The 24,704-nt window shown below is 41.4% G+C and overlaps 1 protein-coding gene across 1 annotated transcript in view; it reads left to right on the forward strand.

Annotated features, from left to right (window-relative positions):
• The window catches only part of fndc3ba (fibronectin type III domain containing 3Ba), a 197,092-nt gene that overhangs the window by 95,466 nt on the left and 76,922 nt on the right, over positions 1–24,704 (forward strand). The window contains exons 4-5 of the mRNA XM_088354092.1: positions 14,409–14,485; positions 23,835–24,066. Coding sequence (XP_088210218.1) covers positions 14,409–14,485; positions 23,835–24,066 — 309 coding nt within the window. The remainder of the gene's footprint in view (positions 1–14,408; positions 14,486–23,834; positions 24,067–24,704) is intronic.

Consider the following 24,704-nt stretch of genomic DNA (forward strand, 5'->3'; position numbering starts at 1 on the left):
TTTTTCTTAAAACTTTGGTTGAAATGATTTTCATTTCTTTTACATATTATGAACCTCACCTGGAGGACGCAGACATGATTGTCGACCATCTTGTTTCTACGGGTGCCCCCAAAAACCCAAAACAAACGGCGCTGTTTGGTCTTTTTTAGCCCTTGTAGTTTGAATTCTTCCTTGAGGTTTTTAACACTTGTTATTCAGTTGCATGACAGAGTACAGTGCCCTCTTGTGGTCGAATAATATACACTGTCCTTTTTATTTGACTTTTATATTGGATTCTTTATTGGAAAACAAAAACATATAGTTGTTTAGGTTGCTAAATAGTGAGCAAATAGTGCACCAAAACATATAGTCCTTGTTTATCTATATTTTATAAGTGTTACTCACCAAACTTCAGACTTTTATTCCATTTGGACCTAAAATGAGTTTTTATTAAAAATAACAACTACTATTACCATCACCACCACTTAAATAATTAAATAATTATTAAAATTATATTAAAATGATTGTTATTATTATGAAAGTTATTTCTGTTTTTAAATGTAATTTTAATTCCTCCCTTTTATTCATTTAAACTCAAGTGTTCTCGACACATAGCTATGTTTTAAAATATATATAAAACTATGTTATTGTTTTTGAAATTATATATTAAATGTTGTTTAATTCCCCTTATGTTTCTGTGTTTAAACCTAACTAGGTGTGTGTGTGCGTAGCTATATATAATAACTTCATTGTTAAAAACATTTTTTTATTCAAATATAATTTATCTTATTTGTCTTTTTTATTTAAGTGTGCTCAATTTACACATGTTATTCCTTTCTTTAAAAAATGCTGTATTCATAAATATATAGAGGTAATTATGTATTGTATTATTTGATCATAAGACCAGAGCTAATCAAATACAAATTAATTTGGTCCTTGATAAACAGCTGATAATGCCAAATTTCCAATAAGTAAACGGGGAATATTTTTTGTTTCACTATCAATATGAAAACATGAAATGGTTGTATCAGATAGAGGAAATAAACACAACTTATCTGTTATAAAGCTAGAATACCAACTTTAAATGACAATAACATAGTTTCAAGAAAAAAATGTATAGTTTTATTTTCCAGGCTTATCTTCGTTTAAAGATTTGTCTGCTTATTTTGGTGTTGAATTTTAGTGTTGCATTCGTGCTATCAAATACTATATGAATTTCTGAATTCTCGTGGATTCCCTTTCAATTCAATTTATTCAAAGTGGAACACTTGCTGCATGTGGCCTTGCCAACCCAAAAACGAATTGACACTACCATCCATCCATCCATTATCTGCACCGCTTATCCTCATTTGGGTCGCGGGGGTGCTGGAGCCCATTTCAGCCATCTTTGGGCAGTGGGCAGGGGACACCTTGAACTGGTTGCAAGCCAGTCGCAGGGCACAAAGAGACAGACAACTCACTCGCTCAGTCAGACCTAGGGACAATTTGGACCGGCCAATTGACCTGACATGCATGTTTTTGGAATGTGGGAGAAAACCAGAGAGCCCGGAGGAATAACACACAAACACAGGGTGAACACGCAAACTCCACACAGGAGGTTCGATCTTATGACCTCAGAACTGTGCCGCACACGCGCTAACCTCTGCACCGCCGTGCTGCCCCAATTGACACTACATTTTTAGAAATTTAATATCATACGTTTTAAAGCACCGAAGGATCATGGCGAGTTTATCACATCTACAGTACAGATGCTCCCCTACTTACGAACATTCGACTTACGCAAAACGTTAGATTTTCAAAAGTTAGATTTTATATTGCGTGCACCTTTTTCCGAGTACCAGACAGTGCTGTAGTGCTTCTTTCCACCGCTACCTGGGTGTGGCACTGTGAGAGCTCACCCAGCATCCGATCCGATTTCTACTTCCTGGTTCGTGTGTAATGTAAACACACTGTACTGTATCTAGCACGCTAAGAACTTTGAAGTTTCTATTGTTTAATATCTCTCGTGCATCCATTCAAAATAGTTGTTGTACAGTGTAAAGACGAGGCGAGGCGTTTCTTTTGAAATGAAAGTGGAATAAGAAAGCTTGATGCGGTTGAGCAAATGGTTGGATCACTTTTTTTTCGTCCACTTTTTACCCCGGAGGAGTAAGTCACATAACTCTTTATTTATCTTTCTAATCTTTATAAGTCTATATAATCCAGTCAAGTCTTGTTTATTTGTAAGCCTTTAATCACAAGGAGTCTTAAAGGGCTTCACAGACCACAAAATGTCAACGCCTAAGGCGTAGCTTTGTTTTTCAGTACTATGCTTTATCATTCCGCCTGCTTTGTAATGTTATATAGCATATTATTTTATTTAACGTTTATTTTTCAGTTTCCAACATACAGGTTACTTATAAAAGCCTTAAACATACTTATATAAACCTTAAACATACATTCCATACAAAATATAGCACTGAAGCAACTTACGAACAAATTCAACTTACGAACAAATTCAACTTACGAACAATCGTCCAGAACATATCTCGTTCGTAAGTAGGGCAGTGTCTGTACCTATAAACTGCAATTTCCTGTACCTTGCCCTTCTGCTCTTATACTACCCCTGGAGGTTAAATGTTTGCAAGACGAAAAAAATCCCAATCACATCATATTCAGGTAATAAAGTTCTCGACTCCTTCTGCCTTTTATACAAAACCTAGCATTTCAACCTGAGTCAACACTGGTTGATTTCCTGCGAGAGATCCCGGGATTAAATTACACAAAATATGACTTTTGCTGGTTCAATAAAAGAAAAGCAAAATCCATTAACTCCACGCAGGCTGGCTCGAGCGGAAAAGTACAAATTTACATCCGTTTGCGTGGTAATTGTTCCCCCGGCTCAAGGGAGGGCCACTGAATTCCCGGCTCCGACAGAAGCCCCGAAAAGTCGGCCCGGCAACGGGGTAGATTGTTTTTTAAAACGCTGAGAAAAACATGTCGAGTTTGAGTTTTTGGGAGGGGGAAATGAGTTATAACGCAAAAATGTCATACGAGGACAAACTCAAAGACCTTCTGTGCTGTCGTTTGCAAAATCTAGCCATGTGGCGTTGGAGTGCGCCTCGTCTGGAAAGGAGCGTTTATTTTTCGATTTGAATTCCAGTTGCGGAATTGGAACGTCCGCTGCAGGGGATGAAGACGTTTAGTTTAGTTTTTGTCTGTTTTTTTACCTTTCAACCGCAATTCAAGGACACCGGTGCTGAATTATTCTTTTTGCTACAAGCAAACTTTAAATTTAACTGTTAGCATTACTGTTAGCGAGTCACAATTAGCGTTTTCTACCTCGTCGATACACTGTTAGCAAAACTCAGTTGCTTAGTAGTGGTGATAACTGAACAGGTTTTCTCAAGTCAATTTTTTTTGTGACAAGAAATTTGAAATAAACTGTTAGCAGTACAGTTAGCAAGTCACAATTAGCGTTTTCCACCTTGTCGCAACATTGTTAGCAAAACTCAGTTGCTTAGTCGTGGTGATAACTGAACAGGTTGTCTCTAGTCAATAATTATTTTGTGTTACAAAAAATTTGAAATAAACTGTTAGCATTACAGCAGGGGTGTCAAACTAATTTTAACTCGGGAGCCACAAAATAGAACAAACATTCTGTCGGGGGCCGGACTAGTAGATTAAAGAGAAGGAAAAAGAGATAAAGAAATAAGAGAAAGGGGGAGGGAAAAGAAGAGAGAGGGCCGGACAAAGAAAGAGAGAGGGAGAGCGTGAGAAACAAAAGAGATAAAGAGAGAAGCCGTGAGAGAGGGGTAAAGAAAGGGAGAGGAAGAAAGAAATCCAAAGAGAAAAAAGAAATAAACAGAGAGAGAGAAAGAGACAAAGAGCAACAAAGGAAGAGAAAAAGAGAGACAGAGTGGGAGAAAAGGTGTGGAAGAAAGAGCGAAAGAGTTAGAGGGAAAGAGAGAGAGACAGAGAGAGAGAGAGAAATAAATACAGGTACAGTGTCTTTGTGAGAGGCACCTGGCTTTGGCAACATCAAGTGGACATATTTCAACCTGCAGCTTGTTTTTCTCTTGTGCTTCTCTGAGTGTTGTCTCGCGGGCCGGATTCAATCCCTTAGCGGGCCTGATCGGGCCCGCGGGCTGCCTGTTTGACACCTGTGCATTACAGTGAGCAAGTCAAAATTAGAAAATTAGCAAAACTGAGTCCCAAGTATTGGCGACAACTAATCAAGTCATCTCTACAAAATAATACTTTTTGCTCCAGAAAACTTGAAATAAACTCTTAGCATTTGTGTTAGCAAGTCAAGATTAGCTTTTCTACCTCGACTAAACTGTTATAGCAAAACTGAGTTCCGCGAATTAGCCATTACTAAACAGGTTGTGTCCACTGAATAATTGTTTTAGCTTCAAGAAACTTAAAAAACATGATTTGCGTTACAGTTAGCTTGTCAAAATTAACGTTTTCAGCCTCGTCAGAACATTGTTAGCGAAACTGAGTAACGCTTATTGGCGATTCCTTAACCAGCTGTCTCTACTAAATATTTACTTTAGAAAAAGGGAACTTGAGATAAACGGTTAGCATTTGAGTTAAAATTGGCGCTTTCAACCTCATTGAAACATTGTTAGCAAAACTAAGTTACAAGCAATGGCGTTAACCAAACAAGTTGTCTATACTAATGAATTATTTTTGCTACAGTGAACTTAAAATTCAACTGTTAAAATTTCAGTTAGAGGGTCAACATTAGCATTGTCAACCTTGTCGAAACATTGTTAGCGAAACTCAGTTGAAAATATTAATGATAACAGATTGTCTACTGAATGCAGGAAGCTTAGTATTTTTTGTATTAGGTTTTTTTATTTTAGTATTGTGTTTAGTACTTTTTAGCATATAAAACTTTTAGTATTATAGAAATATTACAGAATGTATTCAACCAGGGTTCACAGCTTTTTGAAGAGCTACAAAGGGCTTTCCATTCTAAGATAAGTTGTGTTATTACTATGTTTTTACTATTATATTAATACCATGTTGTAATTCTTATTAGGGTTAATATAGGCTGAAATAGGTTAGGAATAAAAGTTTCCTAGAAAATCAAATATACCCATCACTGTTGACATATTTTAGAACGAGCCTGTGGCATAAAGGGACAGTGTGTATTATTTAGTGCTATCTAGTGGTAAAAAAAAATAAAATTCCTTCATTTGAAAAAACATCAACTGATATTTCCTTTGACTGTTATCAAAAATTATCAAATAACAAATAAACATGGAGAAATTAGTATTTATTTGACATTAGATGAGGCTCACCGTTGGAAGCTGATATGATTGGCCGCCATCTTGCTGCTTAGGGTTCCCCCAAAAAACAAAAAAACAAATTTTTTTCTCCTCCCCTGTTTTTTTCCTTTTTTTCAAATTATTTTACTCTTCATCTCATCTCATCTCATCTTATCAGCCGTACCGCTTATCCTCATTAGGGTCGCGGGGTGGCTGGAGCCCATCCCAGCCATCTCCGGGCAGGGAACACCCTGAACTGGTTGCCAGCCAATCGCAGGGCACACAGGGACAGACAACTCATTCGCTCATTCACACCTAGGGACAATTTGGACCGGCCAATTCACCTGAAATGCATGTTTTTGGAATGTGGGAGGAAACCGGAGTGCCCGGAGGAAACCCACGCAAGCACGGGGAGAACATACAAACTCCGCACAGGAAGTCTGGAGCTGGATCTTTCTTTCTCTTATATTCTTTTTTCCCTTTTTCATTTTCTTCTTTTTTTCCCCCTTTCTTCTGTATTTTTCCTGTTTCTCTTATACATTTCTCTATTGTATTCTTTTTGTCTTTTTTCCTTTTTTCCCCCAATATTGTTGTTTGATATTTATTTATTTATTCATTTATTTATTTGCAAAAAAAAGGGCTATACAATGAGAAGCAAAATGTTACAGTCTGGTTACTTTGATTCTCCGTAGTTTGTATTCTTCCTTGTGCTTTTTAGCACTAGTTTTTTTTGGTTGCACTACACAATGTAGTGACATAAAGTCATGAAATATTACACACTGTCCCTTTAAAAAGTCACACAAACGAATATTTTGTTATAAAAGGAGTTTGTTTTGAGAATCAATGATTCGTCAATCAATTATTCTTGCCTAAATCAGCGATAATGCTGGCACAATGTTATGACTTGGATATGTCAGGAAGGGGTTCCGAATATGGAATGTGGTCTTGCGTTCCTTAAACACACTTAGCAGGTAGACTGCCAACGCAAGACTTACTGTAAGCCCCCAAGTGCAAACTCTGCACTTTATGATTTACATTTCAAGCAAATCGGCGACAGACATCTATTTTCTTTCTTTCTTCGTATATATTGCTTCTGTTGCCAGTTTCCTTAGCAGTCTTTTCTTGTTTTGTTACCCGGGGCAGTGTCCAGAACAGGAAGTCCCCCGCTTCCGGCTGTGTTGCCCCCCCAACACACCTCAAATTGCATATTTGACTTGGGATGTGACACCAATATTTTAAAAGGTTAACTTTTGCCTTTCTTGCTGCAAATATCTCGAGTGTCTTCTCTGCTTCCTCTTGTAGTGTGGTATCTCTTTGACGTCCCACCTTCTCCGCTAGACAGTTTTAGCTAGCCCACTCGAGAAAAATGTCCCTTTTTTTTAAAGAAGTCAACTAAAGGGACTCTCACGATATAATGTTGTAGCAGGGGTGTCAGGGTCAAATGGGCGCAGGGCCAAATCAAAAATTTGACTTCCAGCCAGTTGATGAAATGTTGACAACAAATGCCGCTTATAGCCGAGCGCAGTGTTTCTCAAATGGTGGGCCGGGACCCAGAAATGGGTCGCATACTCGTTTTCTGCAGGCCTCAGGCTTTTTCTTGGCAAAGTAATGCTAAGAAGAACAAAAAAACAAAAAGTTGTTTACATTCCTTAACTGTAAGGGCGATAATGACCTGCTCGATGGCTTCCTCCTGTTCAGCTATTTGACAACTTTGAGAGGGACCACATCTCATTTTATTGTGATTTTGTTGATTTTATTTCCTTAGATACTATTGTAATGGGGCAGGAAAAGTGTGTGATAAGTGTAAGGAAAAGTGGAAAAAAGTGACAACAACAATCGAGTAGCAGAAGGGAACTAGAGCGAAATACACACATGTTGTATGAGGGTCTGATCCTTAGTTTATCACGTGGGTTAGGTTCCAATAATAACCCATGACAGACTAAATTTGTTAAGTGGAAACCTTTTGTTTTTCCAATTATGATGCATGTAAATACTCTAAAACGCATCACAGTTCAAGTCATGTTTATTTGTTTAGCCCTTAATCACCAAAAGTTTCAAGGAAAAACCTAAAAACCTCAGCATAGGAAAATGACAAAACTGAAGTATTTGGTTAAGGACCAACTTAATACGAAATGAAATGAAATGATCTGCATTTATATAGCGCTTTTCAAGTCAATGTCTTCCCAAATCGCTTTACAATGTGCTTCACATTTCCCAATAGCGGCCGTGCAGCCATGTAAGTCGCAAGCCTGCTTATTGGGGGTTCAGTGTCTTACCCAAGGACACTTCGACATGTAACACGGAGGAGCCGGGATTCGAACTGCGATCTCTTGATCCCAAGACGATCTCTCTACCTCCTGAGCTACTGCCGCTCCTAAGATCTAATATTTAGATTAAAACATTCTCTATCTTTATGTTTACAGAACAAAACTTTTATACAGGACCAAGCTTTTGTTTAGCAAAATAAAAGTACTGTATACTGTAAACAAGTATGTATTTATGACCACCAACTACCATCTTCGGGACTCTTTGGCCAATTACAATGCAGAACACAATGCAGGAAGCCAATCTGTGATTTTGCGAAAATGTGAAAAGTAAACCCCTGTTAGCGATAGATCACTGTATCTCTGTATGCACAGTATGTTGTCATGATTACTGATGTGAATCACCTGTGCCCGCTCATTTGGCGCCAACCGCCGCAGGCTCGGATTGGCTCCCTGTCCCTATTTAAACCCAGTCCTGTCACTCTCCGTTTGTCGGTCCGTCTGCGAACCTCTGTTGATACAAGGCAAGCTCTTTTTGACCCTGCTCCTGTTTGTCTCCGGCTACGACCTGTTTTTATCCCGACCACGTCTGCTCCCCCGTCCTGGCTTACGACCCATTTTTGATCCCGACTACGTCTACTCTCCCTTCCCGCCTTACGACTTGTTTCCAACCCCGACCATGTTTTTGCTCTCCCTGTCCCTGCTAACGACCTGTTTTTCTGTCCCTGACACCGCCATCGCTCGCTACAGAAGATCCACTTCTGTATTCGAATCACAATCCGAGTGCGAGAGCGACTTGCTTCCCGCGTTCAGCGAATACCGAATCGTGGGCGCAGCTCTTCCTCTTTCTTTCTATATAACTGATTACGTTCTGGTCGTGACAGTTGTATGTGCGTGTTCTTGTATTTGTTACCTTCTTAGGACCAAATTCAAGATTTTTACCAACCAATCGTCCTTTTTAGGACATTTTGGTGTTCCTATAGTGTGTCTAGACTTGTTTTTAGGGTTAAGATTTGGTATTAGGTTTCAGTTAGGACTTTGGTTTGGTATACGGACAAGGGTTAAGCAATCAGTTTTGATGTTTGAGGTTAGGGTAAGGGGTTGGAGGAAGTGCATTAAAGAATGCCTTACCTAGGTCTGTGTGTTTATGTACAAGAGTGTGGCCCGGGAAATCCAATCTTTGCCATTGAGCATTTTTGGGGATTTAAGACGAACCACACAAGAAAAATACTAGCGTGTCTTTGCAAAGGGAAGCTAACGTGGGAGAGACTTGGGTCTCGGGGCTCAGAGGACAGATAACATTACCCCACTCACGCTTACATAACTTCCAGGCAGTGCCACGTCACCGTTGACACACAAACAAGCGAGCACTCCTGATGGACTCAAAGGTGCGCGGGGCTGATAGAAAAAAAATAAAGTTGGAAACATTTTAATAGAAAACACTCAGCTTAATTAACTTAGTTTGTTGTATTTTGAGGGGTGCACCTCATGCAAAATTCCTACACTTTGTCACCAGCTTTCGTCTGGCAGCCACATGTGAAAAGCACCCAAAAATCTTTTTCGGTTTTCGACAGAATAAATGCCTTGGAAAGTGAGTGTGAGTGGACATAGCGGTCAGACAGAGAGAGGGTCCTTTTGGGTTCCTGTGTGTGTTGTGATTCGGGGGCCCGCTGGCAGCTGGCCCTGACAGCTGCATCATGGGAAACGTCTGATGAAACGTTACATCACCTCCCGGGTGTGTGTGAATGTATAGAGGCCCGAAGACAGCTGGACGAGATCGCAAAATTTGGTTTTGAAGGACAGTCAAGTTAAATGTATTCGTGTGTGAAGAATGAGTCTCGTATCAAAAAATGGGTACAATTTATACATTCGTGATCGGTAATTGGGGGCAGGTTTTCCTTGGTTTTCGTATAAAAGTCAAAATCAAGATTACAACATGTTATTTGTGTACTTAAAGTGAATCACTGCTAGGATCAATATGGAAGGTTATCATGTCCCAATCAGGGCAGCACGGCGACACAGTGGTTAGCGCGTGTGCGGCACAGTTCTAAGGTCTTGGGAACCTCCTGTGTGGGTTCAAATCCTGTGACCGGACTTCCTGTGCGGAGTTTGTATGTTCTCCCCGTGCTTGCGTGGGTTTCAGGTGGATTGGCCGGTCCAAATTGTCCCTAGGTGTGAATGAGCGAGCGAGTTGTTTGTCCCTGTGTGCTCTGCGATTGGCTGGCAACCAGTTCAGGGTGTCCCCTGCCCACTGCCCGATGATTGCTGGGATGGGTTCCAGCATCCCCGCGACCCTACTGAGGATAAGCGGTGCAGCTATCTAATGAGATGAGATGAGATGTCCCAATCAAGGTTCACGGTTAACGGATCTCTCAAGGGTACCTCTTCCTTTGGTGTGTTTTGGGAACCTTATACTGGGCATTTTCTGCAAGGGAAAGGGTTTGATCTCCACATGAAACAGATAGTATTAGTTTCTATGGTTACCAGTAGCAGGAGACACCTCCTGATCTGACTCTGATGCAGCACCTTCATCTTTAGGTCGCAGTTGTTTTTGGTGTAAATCCTTTGGGCACCACATTTGTGACCCCTGGATGGACTTTTCTGCAGGATTATGATTGTTCAACTTACTGATTTCTCCCCAATAAAATGGATCAGAGGGCAGCACGGTGGCTTATTGAGCACGCAGGGTTCAAGTCCAGCTAACACAGCCTACCCGTGTGAAGTTTGCATGTTCTCCCTGTGCTTGTGTGGGTTTATTTCGGGCTCCCCGGTTTCCTCCCCAAAAAACATGGATGTCAGGTTAATTAGCCGGTCCAAATTCTCCCTAGGTGTAAATAAGTGAGTCAGTTATCGGTCTCTGTTTGGCTGTCAACTAGTTCAGGGTGTTCCCTGCCCACTGCCCGAACATGGCTGATGTGGGCTCCAGCACCCCTGCGACTCTACTGAGGATAAGCGGTGCAGATAATGGATGGATGGAAAATGAAATGGAGGTTTAAAAAAAATGATGGCCTTCGATTTAATCCAATTTTCTTTACACATCTCTAATCAATACTTAAAACAATGAATACATTATTTAGATGTTTTCCACACTTATTTTAAAAAAGGTCATTTTAAAGTTGTATTTTTTTTTTTGTATTTTAGTTTTACTGAAATGTGCAAGTTGCACACTTTTAAACCATTCAAAAGTATTCCAATTCATATTTTACTAGTTATTTCATGACAAATACCCCAAATGAAATTACCCCAAATAAACCAAACAATAATTTACTCCTCTAACTTAATTCAATTTGTTTTAGCATGTCTTTGGTATCAAAGATTAATTATTGCATTGAATTGGAGTGAATTGGATCCAAATGTGATGCAATTCAACTCAAATAGATTGGATTGGTCACTGGTGGAAGAGGACATGGATTGGTCACTAATGAAAGCGTGGTAGATTTTGTATCGGTGGAATTGTGGTTGACGACCTTAATTACAGGATGGTTGGATAGGTCGATGAAGGATGAGTAGGGTAAGTAAATTGCTGGGAATTAAAGAAAGGCTGATAGATTTTCTGGATTTGTTGGCATTGGAGTTAAAAATAAAAATCAACAAATGGGTCTGTGATATAAATTTGCCTGAGCCATTGGTCGCTCTTAGATGTACAGTACAGACGCTGCCTTACTTACGAAAGAAAAATACACATTTCATAAAATAATATGCTCTATAAAGATAAATAAAGTGAAGTTTGACTTACTTGTGGAAGATGGGCTTCAAAGGTTGGGATACTTCCAGGATGACCAGGCTGCAATGGATAATGCAAGGGCATCAACAGACAATACAGACCAATACATTCCCTAGCAAGATCAGACACTCGCACACCTCCTTCATATTTTGCTATTACTTCTTTCTTAAATGCAATAGTTGTACGCACTATTTTTCTTTTTTCACCTGTAGCAACTTTGCTGCTTGCACTGACTTTTTTCGGAGGCATAATAAGGGGCTAAAACACCCGTACGGCGCTCAGCATCGCACCCTAGCATACGCACTCACGCATTACCGGCGTTTGAACTCCGATTTTTTGACCGAACAGCGAAGCAAGAATTTCTCGAAATTTTTGGTCGGACTCCAATTTGTTCGAACTGAGAGGCGTTCGAAAACCGAGGTTTCACTGTTGTTCGTTTCTGGCGGTGGGAAAGATGGTTTGTGTGGAATTGTTCAGAATTCCACTCAGGAAGCAATGACATCACAATAGTATCGAGTGCGTGGCGCAAACTTTCTGTACCCGGCCCTTTTCGGGAGGAAAAGAGGAGCATTTCTGCGTACACATCCGTACAAGCTTTCAATTATGCGCAGCTCTCCTAAATGGCAGGCATGTGGCCTACAGCTGTGTGTGTACGTGAAGGTCAGCTCACAAAGACCGTCTTGTACTATTTTCTGAGGGGGGATTCGGGCCTGTTGGGTCCGGTCCAGGGGGCCACGGATGGGAACGTGTGTGTGTTTGTCAAGGAATGCGCTTGTTTGCCGAGCGAAGAGCACAAGGCTATCGGCAGGAAAGTGTGTTTTGTGGTTTGCACGTGTATGTGTGTTCGTTTCCCCTCAATAAGGACTTTCATACCCGTCTGGGCGGCGAGTAGGTGGACGGGACTGAAGGAGGTCTGTCTACCTGTGACCTTCTCACCACACCGACACGCTTGCACACACTCTGCCCTTGTGCAGGCAGGGAAAGAGGGAATCATTTTGGGGATGAAAGAAAGGAAAAGATGCAGGATGCTGTGACTAATATTGGAAGGACGTGACTAATGGCTGGAAAGGGGTGTCAGGTAATTCCTGAAAATGGCTACCCAGCTCCACCAGCCACCCACGTTGGTTTCGTTAAGGAGCCAACTAAATTCAGGGTGCGTTCGGTATCTGCCGTCCTGTCGTGATTTATTCCCTCCGCCGTTTTCCCAATGAGTTTAGCAGCCTCGGTTTTCCACCGCACAGAAAATGGGAGAGGAAATGGACCTTGTGTTTGGGCAATAGCAGAAAAGTCAACATTATTTAAAATGTGTTCCTTCTATTAAGTCAGTTTGCAGTTTTTGTTTCTCGTAGAAATAATGCTGCTTGGATATTGCTTAAATCCACAAATCCGATGGAAAATAATTGAAATGCAGTACCTTGACTGACCTATGAGATGCAGCAGAGTGCCACAAAGCCTCCACGCTACTTGAAAACACAAATTGTATAAGGCTGAATTACTAAAGCTGGCCATCTCATCTCATTAGCTGCACCGCTTATCCTCAGTAGGGTCACGGGGGTGCTGGAGCCCATCCCAGCAATCAGTGTGCAGGGGACACCCTGAACTGGTTGCCAGCCAATCGCAGGGCACACAAGGACAGACAACTCGCTCGCTCATTCACACCTAGGGACAATCTGGACCGGCCAATCCACCTGAAATGCATGTCTTTGGAATGTGGGAGGAAACCGGAGTGCCCGGAGGAAACCCACGCAAGCATGGGGAGAACATACAAACTCCGCTGGATTCGAACCCACACAGGAGGTTCCCAAGACTTTAAAACTGTGCCGCACACGCGCTAACCACTGCGCCGCCGTGCTGCCTAATTTAAAACCTAAAGCTGGCCATAGATGTTGATTATTTTAAAATGGGAACCGGCAAACATCACCCGATCATGATCTCTCAAACATTGCACAAAACAATTGCTCAAAAGTCCGAAAACAAAATGCGACATTGCTGATTTATCAAAGTTCTTTTGACGCCTGCGAAGAATTAGCAATTAGCAAGTATGGTTTGAAAACAATCAACGAATTTTTATTTGCTTTAATTCAATGAAAAACTACTTTACAGTGGTTGTCAAAGTACCTGGAATGTATCGCTTTGCCTGTTTAGAAGCAACAATCCCCATCTTTTTTTTTTCTTCTAGATTAAAAAAAAAAAGGCAATACGGATAAAAAAAATTCCCCGAGTGCACCGCTTTGCCTGTTAGCAATAACAATTTGAAACAATCACCGACATTTTTTGCATCAAAAAATAAAAAAAAAACAGCATTAACTACGTTGTGTCACAGTTGCCATGGCGCCCAATTGGCCCCGCCCGTGTGGCGCCAGCTGCAGCTTGTTGACAGATGGGCTTCCCCACTATTTAAACCCTGTCCTGTCAATCACCTGTTGTCGGTCTGTCTGAGAATCTCTGTTTTTACACAGCAAGCCCTTTTTCAACCCTGACTCACGCTTGTCCCATTTTCGCTCTGCTTTGTCTCCCTCTACGACCTGTTTGGATCTCGACCACGTCTGCTCTCCCGTCCCGAATAACGATCCTTTTTTTGATCTCGACCATGTCTGCTCTCCCGTCCCGGCTTACGACTCGTTTCTGACCCCGACCACATCTTGCTCTCCCAGTCCCGGCTACTGACCCGTTTTTTTCGTACCCGACACCGCCATCGCTCGCTACGGAAGATCCACTTCTGCGTTCGGAGCGACCTGCTTCCCACGTCCAGCAATCCCCGGATCACGGGCGCAACCCTTTCCCTTTCTTCGAATAAAACTTGTGAGAAACGTGACGCGAGTGGGTCCTGTTTCTGTTCCGGTCCTGACACGTTGTCAAAGTACCTTAAAACTATTGTTTTGCATGTGTACAGCTAGCTAGTAAGGGTTTGTGATTCTGTTTGCACTAGAAACGTTTTAAAATGTTGAATTAATATTTTTAGGAATATTCAGGTTTGATTTATATATGTGGTTCAAAAAATGTTTATAATCATAAGGCAATGATTTGTGTTTTTTTTTTTTTGTCCTGCGTAAAAACAGCCTCAAAAATCTCACCCGTCCCTACTGAAGATTACTCGAACATCCCTACGTTCTGATTTTATAAGTTAGTAGTTACAAGTGTAACTATTTCATCGGTTGTGTAACGATTTTTCATCCTTTGCAGGTCCTGCCGAGGTCCCCATGATGTCCCCCAATGGTTCCATCCCGCCCATCCACGTGCCACCAGGATACATCTCACAGGTACATAGACAATTTGGACAATTTGATTCTCCAAACTCTCCATCTTGGGTACTAATAAAGTAAGAACATATGTAGCAACATTTTATAGTACGTTTATTTGCTGTCCCATCTTGTGTAATGTGGTATATTGTCAGCAAGATTTATTTAGGGGAAAGGGAATCTGTGATTTTTATTTAATAACCCAATGTAGTAATATCATATAAATCATATAGTAGCAACACAGTAATAACATAACTTATTGGGCAATACAATCTATTGTAAGAAAGGTTTTCTGGAGTGAGACGGAAATTATTTGTGGATGTGTCTTAAGTAAATGTAGTAATAACATAGTAATAACGTGGTAACAACTCTGTTATAACTTAAAATGAACTCATGTTTAGCTGCGGTCCATTGCTGTTCTTACACAACTCAGAAAATACTCTTTTGTCAAGATTTTTTGGGGGAGCATAGGGAATTTGTGGATTTTTATAAAAATAATTTAATGTAGTAATAACATAATAATAACATAGTAACAGCATAAACATTAACATATTTTAACTTGCTGTCCATTGTCGCTTCTCAGGTGATTGAGAATATTGTTAGCAAGGCATTAGGTTTTATCGCATTATCACACAATTCTTATTCACCATACCAGACATGAATATTAGAGAATGAAGCACGACAAAAAAATGAATGGAATATGATTTATTGTCATTGTTACAACAAAATTAACGTTATTCTCCGGTACTGTGAATAAAAATGGAATGATGACGAGATAAACTGTATTTGTATCACTGATGGTCCAGTGGTAAGGATTCTTTGCTCTTGCGGCCGCAACCCTGGTTTGATTCCTGTTGCATCCAACCGCAAAGTTTGAGCTTAGAACAATTGAAATGACATTTTATTCCAATTATTAATCTATAAGTAGGGGTGCACGTTCTACATAAGTGTACGTTATACACGAATAAATAGGGGAATAATAACATAATTATAACATCAGTTATTCTAGAAATAGAAATATAACTGGTTGTCTTTTGTGCTAATCAGCGACAGAGAAAAATCTCTGAGCCTCAAACAAGTTGGCAGCTCCTTCCCAGCTGCAAACCAATCCAGTGGGACGAGATGCTAAGACAGTGACTGGCATCTCACACATTTTCCTCACGTCCTCCAAAAACCTAAACAAGGTCACATACGAAGGAGTCTTTGAATTATCCGACTAATTTTAAGCCTTCGAATTCCACTTCTAGGGAATGGAAGGTCACATTCTACTACCGTACAGAAACCAGGATGGAGGTTAGCGCCAGTATGCTAAAATGTCTGCTTACCTACAAAGTAGAATTTCCAGAGCATAAGACGCACCTCTATCCATCTATTATCTGCAGCGCTTATCCTCAGTAGGGTTGCGGGGGGTGCTGGGGCCCATCCCAGCTATCTTCGAGCTGTGGGAATGGGGACACCCTGAACTGGTTGTTAGCCAATCGCAGGGCACACAGAAACAGACAAGTCACTCGCTCATTCAAACCCAGGGACAATTTGGACCGGCCAATTAACCTGGCATGCACGTTTTTGGAATGTGGGAGGTGCCAGAAACCAACATTAGATAATGGAGAAAACGGAAAGTCGGCTTTGATTCAGTGTTTTGTGATCGTTGCACTAAAATATAATTTAATCTATCTTCTCACTACTTTAGAAATCATAATATTGTGTTTTCTGTTTATATTTGACTTATTGGCTCCAAAGCGGCTGAACCGATTTTCGTGAAAATGTACACATTTGTACTTTAGGCCTCTGTGAGATTCTTAAGCTAGGTTTCGTGTGACGGCACCCCCAATAAATACCAACAGAATCGATAAACATCTGCTTTTGTGGGGGTCTCATTGGCCACATTGGGTTCTGCAGCTCCTGACCACCGACCACTCCAGGCAGCCCAATCCAATCTGCCGGGCCATTTTTTCTTGTATACAGTAAATATATAAAATGCACAATGGTTATACACTGATAGATACAGTAGTTCTTACTGTTTATTTAATTCCATGGATTGTGGTTCAGTGCATCTTATACAGTGGAACCTCGGTTCTCGACCATAATCCGTTCCAGAACCCTGTTTGAAAACCGATTTGTTCGATCACCGAAATCATTTTTCCCATTAAAAATAATGTAAATCGTTTTAATCCGTTCCAACACCCTGAATGTTTACCTTGACTGTTAAACTTAAAGCTAACCCAGGCTAATCGTACGTTCGCGTTATCGTAATCTTCCGTACAAAATATTACGCTAACATGAACGTGTAAAAATAAAAAATCAGGTTGTTTACAAGTCATTTAGCACCCGGGTCTCCACAACAAGTGGTGAGCAGTTCATTGGAAAGGGGGCTCCGTTCCAACACCCTCAATGTTGGGCTATGTTCCAACACCCTGAATGTTTAACGTAAACTTAAAGCTAACCCAGGCTAATCGTACGTTCGCGTTATCGTAATCTTATGAATAGGATTTCTTACCTTTGTGGTGGTCAGCAGAAGGCCCTCGCACACCTCCTTCATATTTGGCTATTATTTCTTAAATGCAATAGTTGTACGCACTACTTTTCTTTTTTCACCTGTAGCAACTTTGCTGCTTGCACTGACTTTCTTCGGAGGCATAATAAGGGGCTAAAACACCCGTACGCCGCTCAGCATCGCACCCTAACGTACGCACTCACGCATTACCGGCGTTCGAACTCCGATTTTTTGACTGAACAGCGAAGCAAGAATTTCTCGAAATTTTTGGCCGGATTTGTTCGAAATGAGAGGCGTTCGAAAACCGAGGTTCCACTGTATATGAAAAACGCATGATTGTATACTGCGTATTTTTTGGGAGTGCGCCCTACAATCTGGTGTACCTTATAGCGTGGAAAATACGGTACATAAGCATTCGCAGGAGGTTCACTTAAGTACAGTGTGTGGTCTGCATTTCGGACACTGATAGTCGTGTCACTGGCGGTCCTTATGTGTGTGTTTGTATAGTGTGTGTAGGGGTGTGTGATTTGGTGCGTGGGTGCGAGTGGGTGGCCGGCCAAGTGTGAGCGGGAAACACTGTCACTCTTACATAAACAGCCCTGATAGTGGACACACACACACACAGTGCGATTGACAGATGCTTTTTTTGTGTGCTAATGTGTTGTCATTGTGTGTGTGTGTGTCGGTGTCTTTATAATTTCCAGCTATTTGTGTGTATTACCAGTAAATATTGCATGAGGTCAGGTCCTCATGTAGTCATACTGGGACTTTGCCCTGTGTAAACACAGAGATGGAGATGGGTTGTCATTTGTGCATGCACACGGGTTTGCATGAGTGTGTGTGTTGGGGGGGATTTCCACAAAAGTGGGGTTCGTTTTTGGTTGTTTTTCTCAACCATATAACAAAAGCCTGATTGATATTGAGGCTCTCCAAAATGCTCCAGTGATTTTTAGTTAGTTGTAGTGTTATTACAAAATCAAAAAAAATTGTAAAAAACATCTCATCCCCCATCTCATTAGCTGCACCGCTTATCCTCAGTAGGGTCGCGAGGGTGCTGGAGCCCATCCCAGCGGGCAGTGGGCAGGGGACACCCTGAACTGGTTGGCAGCCAATCGCAGGGCACACAGGGACAGACAACTCATTCGCTCATTCACACCTAGGGACAATTTGGACCGGCCAATTAACCTGACATGCATGTTTTTGGAATGTGGGAGGAAACCGGAGTGCCTGGAGGAAACCCACGCAAGCACGGTCAGAACATACAAACTCCGCACAGGAAGTCTGGAGCTGGATTTGAACCCACGCAGGAGGTTCCCATGACTTGAACTGTGCCGCACAAGCGCTAACCACTGTGCCGCCGTGGTATACAAGTGTTTTTTTTTAAACAAAAATCTTGCTCACTATACGAAGGAAGTTCCTGTTTACGTGCAGTACCAGAGGCTACCACGAGAGACCGCTCAGCGCTCGTGACTCTGCACAGGAAGTCCGGTGGATTTGAACCCACACAGGAGGTTCCCAAGACCTTAGAACTGTGCCGCACACGCGCTAACCACTGCGCCGCCGTGCTGAATGATAAAAAACATGATAATGTAATTTCATCCATACATTATCTGCACCGTTTGTCCACAGTAGGGTCGCGGGGGTGCTGGAGTCCATGCCAGCCAGTTGCAGGGCACACAGGGACAGACACTTTGCTCTCTCATTCACACCTTGGGACAATTTGGGCCGGCCAAGTAACCTGAGGTGCATGTTTTGTAATGTGGGGGAAACCAGATTACCCGGAGGAAACCCACGCAAACACGGGGAGAACATGCAAACTCCACACAGGAAGTTTCGGATTATTTGCTGAAGGAATATTGTGTATCATTTAGAGCCTCGTTCAAAAACATCATTAAAATAACAATACGGATTTAAAAAATAAACAAAAATAAATCTGTCACGACCAGAACAGAAGGAGGACCCAGATGCGTAACATTACTCACAAGTTTATTGAAATAGAGGGTGCTCACTGCACGCAAGGAGTAAAGCCGCTCACGGGATTTGAACGTGTTCTGAATGCAGAAGTGGATCTTCCGTAGCGGGAGATCGTAGCGTAATTTGACGGAAAAAAAGGTCGTTAGCTGGGACAGGAGATCAGAACGTGGTCGGGGTCAAAAACAGGTCTTTAGCCGGGACGGGAGATCAAAACGTGGTCGGGGTCAAATAACGGGTCGTAGCAGGAGACAAACGGGGAAATCAGTGGAAAACGGGTGACAAAACGGGACCAGTCAGAGTAAAAAATGCTAGACTTGTGAAAACAGAGGTTCGCTGACGGACTGACAACAGGCGAGTGAAAGGACTGAGCTTAAATAGGACGAGGAACCAATCAGGTAACCAGCAGCAGCTGGCGCCAAACAAGGGGGCACAGGTGATTCTAATGAGTAATCATGACACTATCATTAAAAAAGTATATTGATTTTAAATACTCATAGATCAGGATTTTTTCAATTAATTTATATAACATGAGGCTCACCTAGCAAGAGCTGACATGATTCTCTGCCATCTTGCTTCTACGGGTGCCCCCGAAATCCATAAACTTTGTGATAGGCTGGGCATAAAAGAGAAGAAAACTGATGCAGTTTAGTCACTTTGAGTTTCTGTAATTTGTATTCCTCCTTGTGCTTGGATTGTAGCACTTGTTTTCGGCTGCACTACATCAGGGGTCTCCAACCTGGTGCCCGCAGGCACCAGGATACCCCCTGAAGGCAGCTGAGGTGCCCACGGACCTCCTCTGATAATGGCTCACCAGTGGTGGGTCATTGTGATTTTCTAGTAAAATTTTGTTTTGGGTGGTTGACTGAGTCTACCTAACCCTACTTACAATAATTAGCCTGGAAATAACAAAGTAATAACATAGTAACAACATAATAATAAGAAGAAATGCATATCAAACTGTGTGCTTTTTGCACTAATTAGTAGCAAATGGTAGCTCTCACATTTAAAAAGGTTGGGGACCCCTGCATTACATTATACTGCGGCATCTAGTGGTCAAATATTACACAATTAAGGCATAAATATCTGCGATGGGCCACATCAGATAGTTGTATTCATTTGGAATATATGTTTTCACAGTAGTATTTATTAGAAATTCCAACAAAAAAACTTCTGGGGAAAAATGTACATGAAAGGTTTTTATGATACTATTTTTTCCCCTCATTTTTATTGATAAAAATGCCGCAAATTATCACAAAACTTTGCTCATTTTAACAATTATATAATTCCTTCAATTTCTATTTTCCCTATTTACCCAAGTAAAAAAAACACCACCCTAAACATTTTTGCAAATTTACAGTGTATTTTCTTCTAAATTATTTTTTTTTCTTAACTTAAAAGACATAAACAAATACGAAAAATTGAGTATTATTTCAGGAGTACTTGAAAAATGAGCAAAGTGTAAAGCACATTGTAAAGCACTTTGGGTGGTCTTCGTTGACTTGAAAAGCGCTATGTATAAATGCAGACCATTGACAGTTACATTTACCATAGCAATTTCATTATTTTTCTAAATTAAGATTTGCTAAATAATGCATCTTATTAGAAAAATTATGTTTCCACTGTCCTATCTGCATATTTCAAGGATTTATTGTCAGAACCAGAACAGATGGTAGACCCAAACGCGTAACGTTCCACAACGGACTTTATTGCGGATGCTGAGAAGTCAGGTATGGGAAAGCAAGCACCAGCAATCCGGCGATTGCTGGGCAGGAGGAGCAGGGGGCTCACGGGATCGGCGCGTGGTCGGAAGGCGGGAACGAGTTGAGTAGCCGGGATGGGCTATCGGAGTGTGGTCGATGGGCAGAAACGAGTTGAGTAGCCGGGACGGGCGATCTGAGCGTGGTCGGTGGGCAAACACGGGTTGAATACCTGAGACGGGTGATCAGAGCGTGGTCGAAGGAAGGAAAAGGTCAGGGATCCGGAGACGATCGGGAAGCCAGGGGCAGACGAGCAGGATACAGGTAAGGACGGGACAGACGGAAGCCAGAGTCAAATAGTGCTTGCCTTGCATGTGCGGAGGTTCGCTGACGGACTGACAAGGAGTAAATGGAAGCGTTGAGTTTAAATCGGAGGGAACCAATCAGGCAACGAGCAATAGCTGGCGCCAAACGAGCGGGCACAGGAGAGGGCACTGGGTAATCGTGACATTTAGGTTCCTTTTTTAGAAGAAAAAACAACTTTGTTCCTTAATTTTACTTTCTTTTGGTATTATCAAATCATACCATTTTTTTCCCTCCTTCGTTCATTCATTCTTTCTTTTTTCTTTTTTAGTTTGTTTAGTTTGTCTGTCTGTCTGTCTGTGTCTGTCTGTCTTTCATTATTTATTCATATATTTATTTCCCAATTATAATATAAATGTCAAAGTGATGCCCTGCTTGGGTGTGTACTTGGCTTAAAAATACTTCACCTTTGGTATGTTAATAAAAAGGAGTTTAGAAACATAAAGGGAGTATTTAAGAAAAAATACATTCAAACACTTGAATAACTGAATAAAGTTATGAATTATTTATTCATTCATCCGTTCATGTATTCATTACCTAATTGGTTTGCCAAAAAGTAACTTTTTAATGGATTCTGCCCTCCACAACACCCATATTCTGGCTGGCCTTTTTTCCTTTGTGTTTGTTTTGATGTTTTCAGCACATATGCGTGTCTGATGATATCGCTGTAGTGTTGTGGAGTTGACTCCCCCATCTCCACAGGGGGCGCTTGTTGTTTTTCGCTCCTGGCCTGGAATGCGAGGCCTGTTGGAGGCGCCTCAATCACCCCCTCAAAGTTTGCAAAGGACTAGCAGGGTTTTTGCACAATTAAGACTGAAAAGTTCCTTCAAAATAGACTGAAAGTAAAATGAGGCTCTTAAAGGGACACTTTGTATTATTTGGTGCTTGCTAGTTGTAAAAAAACGTAGTTAATTGAAAAAATATATTACTTTGAATAATAAACAAAACGTGCGTTGTTTTAAATACTTGTAAGTCGAGAGATTTGTATTTATTTCGCATAACATGGCGCTTACTGATAAGTTTACAGTGTTCATTTTACCTCTGAAAAGTGATGGGTCCCGAGGACTCGCATGCTCAAAAATCTATGGGTCCCAACAGAGATCTATGGCTCCCCAAAATTTAGTGTGCTCCATGCCCTTACAAACTTTCGTATTTTCCCTTACAAAATACAAAAAAATCTTTTTTTTTTCAAACATGTTTATTTATGTAGTTAACATGTTATATTGTACATGTGTTTCCTTATATCATATATATTGTATTTGAACATTTTGTTGTGAGACACTGAGTTGCTCGACATGAATGAGGTTTTTTATAAAAAAAAGTTCAAAAATGAAGTCGCTTGGATGTTCACTGTAGAAGGAAAAAATACATGCAAATATAATTAAGTAGAATAATACATTTTCTTATTCAAATTATTAATTAATTTTCTGCATTAAATTATTGTTGGTAATATACTGATTAAAAGGGATCACCACAAACCTGTCTTTTTTCATTTTCTCCTTTTATACTTCCTTTTTTTCTTAACTTCTTTATACAACATAATCGTTCCTAATATAATGCATCAAAGCAAGTGAGCCGTTTGAGAGCCGGCTCTTTAATGAGTTGAGCCGAAAAAGCCGGTTCTCTAAAAAGAGACGGACTTTCACTATACAACTCGAACTCGAGATCGGCGTACAGAGGAAAACTCGAACCGCGAGACCAAAACAACAATGGCGGATCTGCCTGACGAAAAGTTTGGAGTGCGGTTAATCTTTGTTTAAAAAAATGTAATCGGGTAATAATGACAATTTTGTGTCAAAAAAGTTGCGTCCCGGGGACGCACGTTGATTTGACACGATGCGTCCCTAGCAAAAATAATGCGTCTAGGTCGCAGGGACGCAGGCAAACGAGAACACTGAGTTTATAGTTTAGTAGACACCCAAATAAAAGGAGAATACAATCCATGTATTTTGAACTTGCAAGAACAGAGAGAGCTCCAACCTCAGATAAGAAATTCCAACCTGTTCTAAAAGCCCTCCTCTGAGCCCTTTCTTTTTATTAAATCGCTTGGGTCATAATAATATTAACTAATAGTAACAATAGTAAATACTGAATACTGCATTTATATAGCGCTTTTCACGTCAATAAAGACCTCCCAAAGCGCTTTAGGGATTCAGTGTCTTGCCCAAGGACACTTCGACATATAACTTGGAGGAGCCGGGAATCGAATCTACGACCTCTTGATCACAAGACGAGTTCTTTACCTTCTGAGCTACAAGTACATATACAGGCTAGATGGATGGATGGATACAGAATTGGAAAGATAAATAAAATCATTGGCACGCATAGTCTGAAATAGTCTGTAGTCTGTACAGCCCTTTGAGACTTCTTGCGATCAAGGGCTATACAAACAAACATGACTTGACTTGACTAGGTTACAAAAGCAGATTCGCCCAAAAAGGTGTGGAATTCAAAGAAAAGCAACCTGATTGGCTGATAATGTCAACGATATAAACAGTGCATCATAGTCAAAACAATAAACGGCAGTGAGGTAAAATAGTCAAAATAACAAACTGGCCTTTGCAGGTGTCCAATATTAAAAACAGAATAAACCTATTACACACTTAAGGAGATTACATGATTGTCAGCTATCCCGCTGCTACGGATACCCCTCAAAACCTTGTGATAGGCTGGGCAAAAAAAAAAATAAAAAATGGTGCGGTTTGATCATTGGAGTCTCCGTAGTTGGTACTTTTCATTGTGCTTTGTAACACTCGTTTTCAGTTGCACTACACGGCACAGTGACATCTTGTGGTCGAATATTAATCAGTGTAAACTTATTTTTTTGGTTTTTCCCCCACAGGTCCTCGAAGATACCACGGGAGTCCGTCGGGTGGTAGTGACCCCTCAGTCTCCGGAATGCTACCCCCCTTCTTACTCTCCGGCGTTGTCGCCCACTCATCACCTACCCCCCTACCTGACACACCCTCATTTCATCCCCAACTCGCATTCGTTTTACCCGCCCGTAAGCCCCGGCGAGCTCACCCATCACCAGTACTACCAGCATCACATTCCCCCCATGTATGGAGACCCAGGTACTGACATCACCATCAAGCCTTATAGAGTGGTACTTCTTCATACAAGCACCTCTAAACACAAAAGTTTCGGTATACAAGTCTCATCTCATCTCATTAGCCGTACCGCTTATCCTCATTAGGGTCGCAGGGGGGCTGGAGCCCATCCCAGCCATCTCCGGGCAGTGGGCAGGGGACACCCTGAACTGGTTGCCAGCCGATCGCAGGGCACACAGGGACAAACAACTCACTCGCTCATTCACACCTAGGGACAATTTGGACCGGCCAATTAACCTGACATGCATGTTTTTGGAATGTGGGAGGAAACCGGAGTGCCTGGAGGAAACCCACGCAAGCACGGTCAGAACATACAAACTCCGCACAGGAAGTCTGGAGCTGGATTTGAACCCACGCAGGAGGTTCCCATGACTTGAACTGTGCCGCACAAGCGCTAACCACTGTGCCGCCGTGGTATACAAGTGTTTTTTTTAAACAAAAATCTTGCTCACTATACGAAGGAAGTTCCTGTTTACGTGCAGTACCAGAGGCTACCACGAGAGACCGCTCAGCGCTCGTGACTGCTTACCACCAACGTCAGCTTGTCTAGTTTGCCCATGCAAACTGCTACAGTAAAAAAAAAGTGCTGTACATTTTTGGCG

This window comes from Urocampus carinirostris, chromosome 15 (genome assembly GCF_059441175.1).
Source record: "Urocampus carinirostris isolate Australia breed hairy pipefish chromosome 15, RoL_Ucar_1.0, whole genome shotgun sequence".
NCBI lineage: Eukaryota > Metazoa > Chordata > Actinopteri > Syngnathiformes > Syngnathidae > Urocampus > Urocampus carinirostris.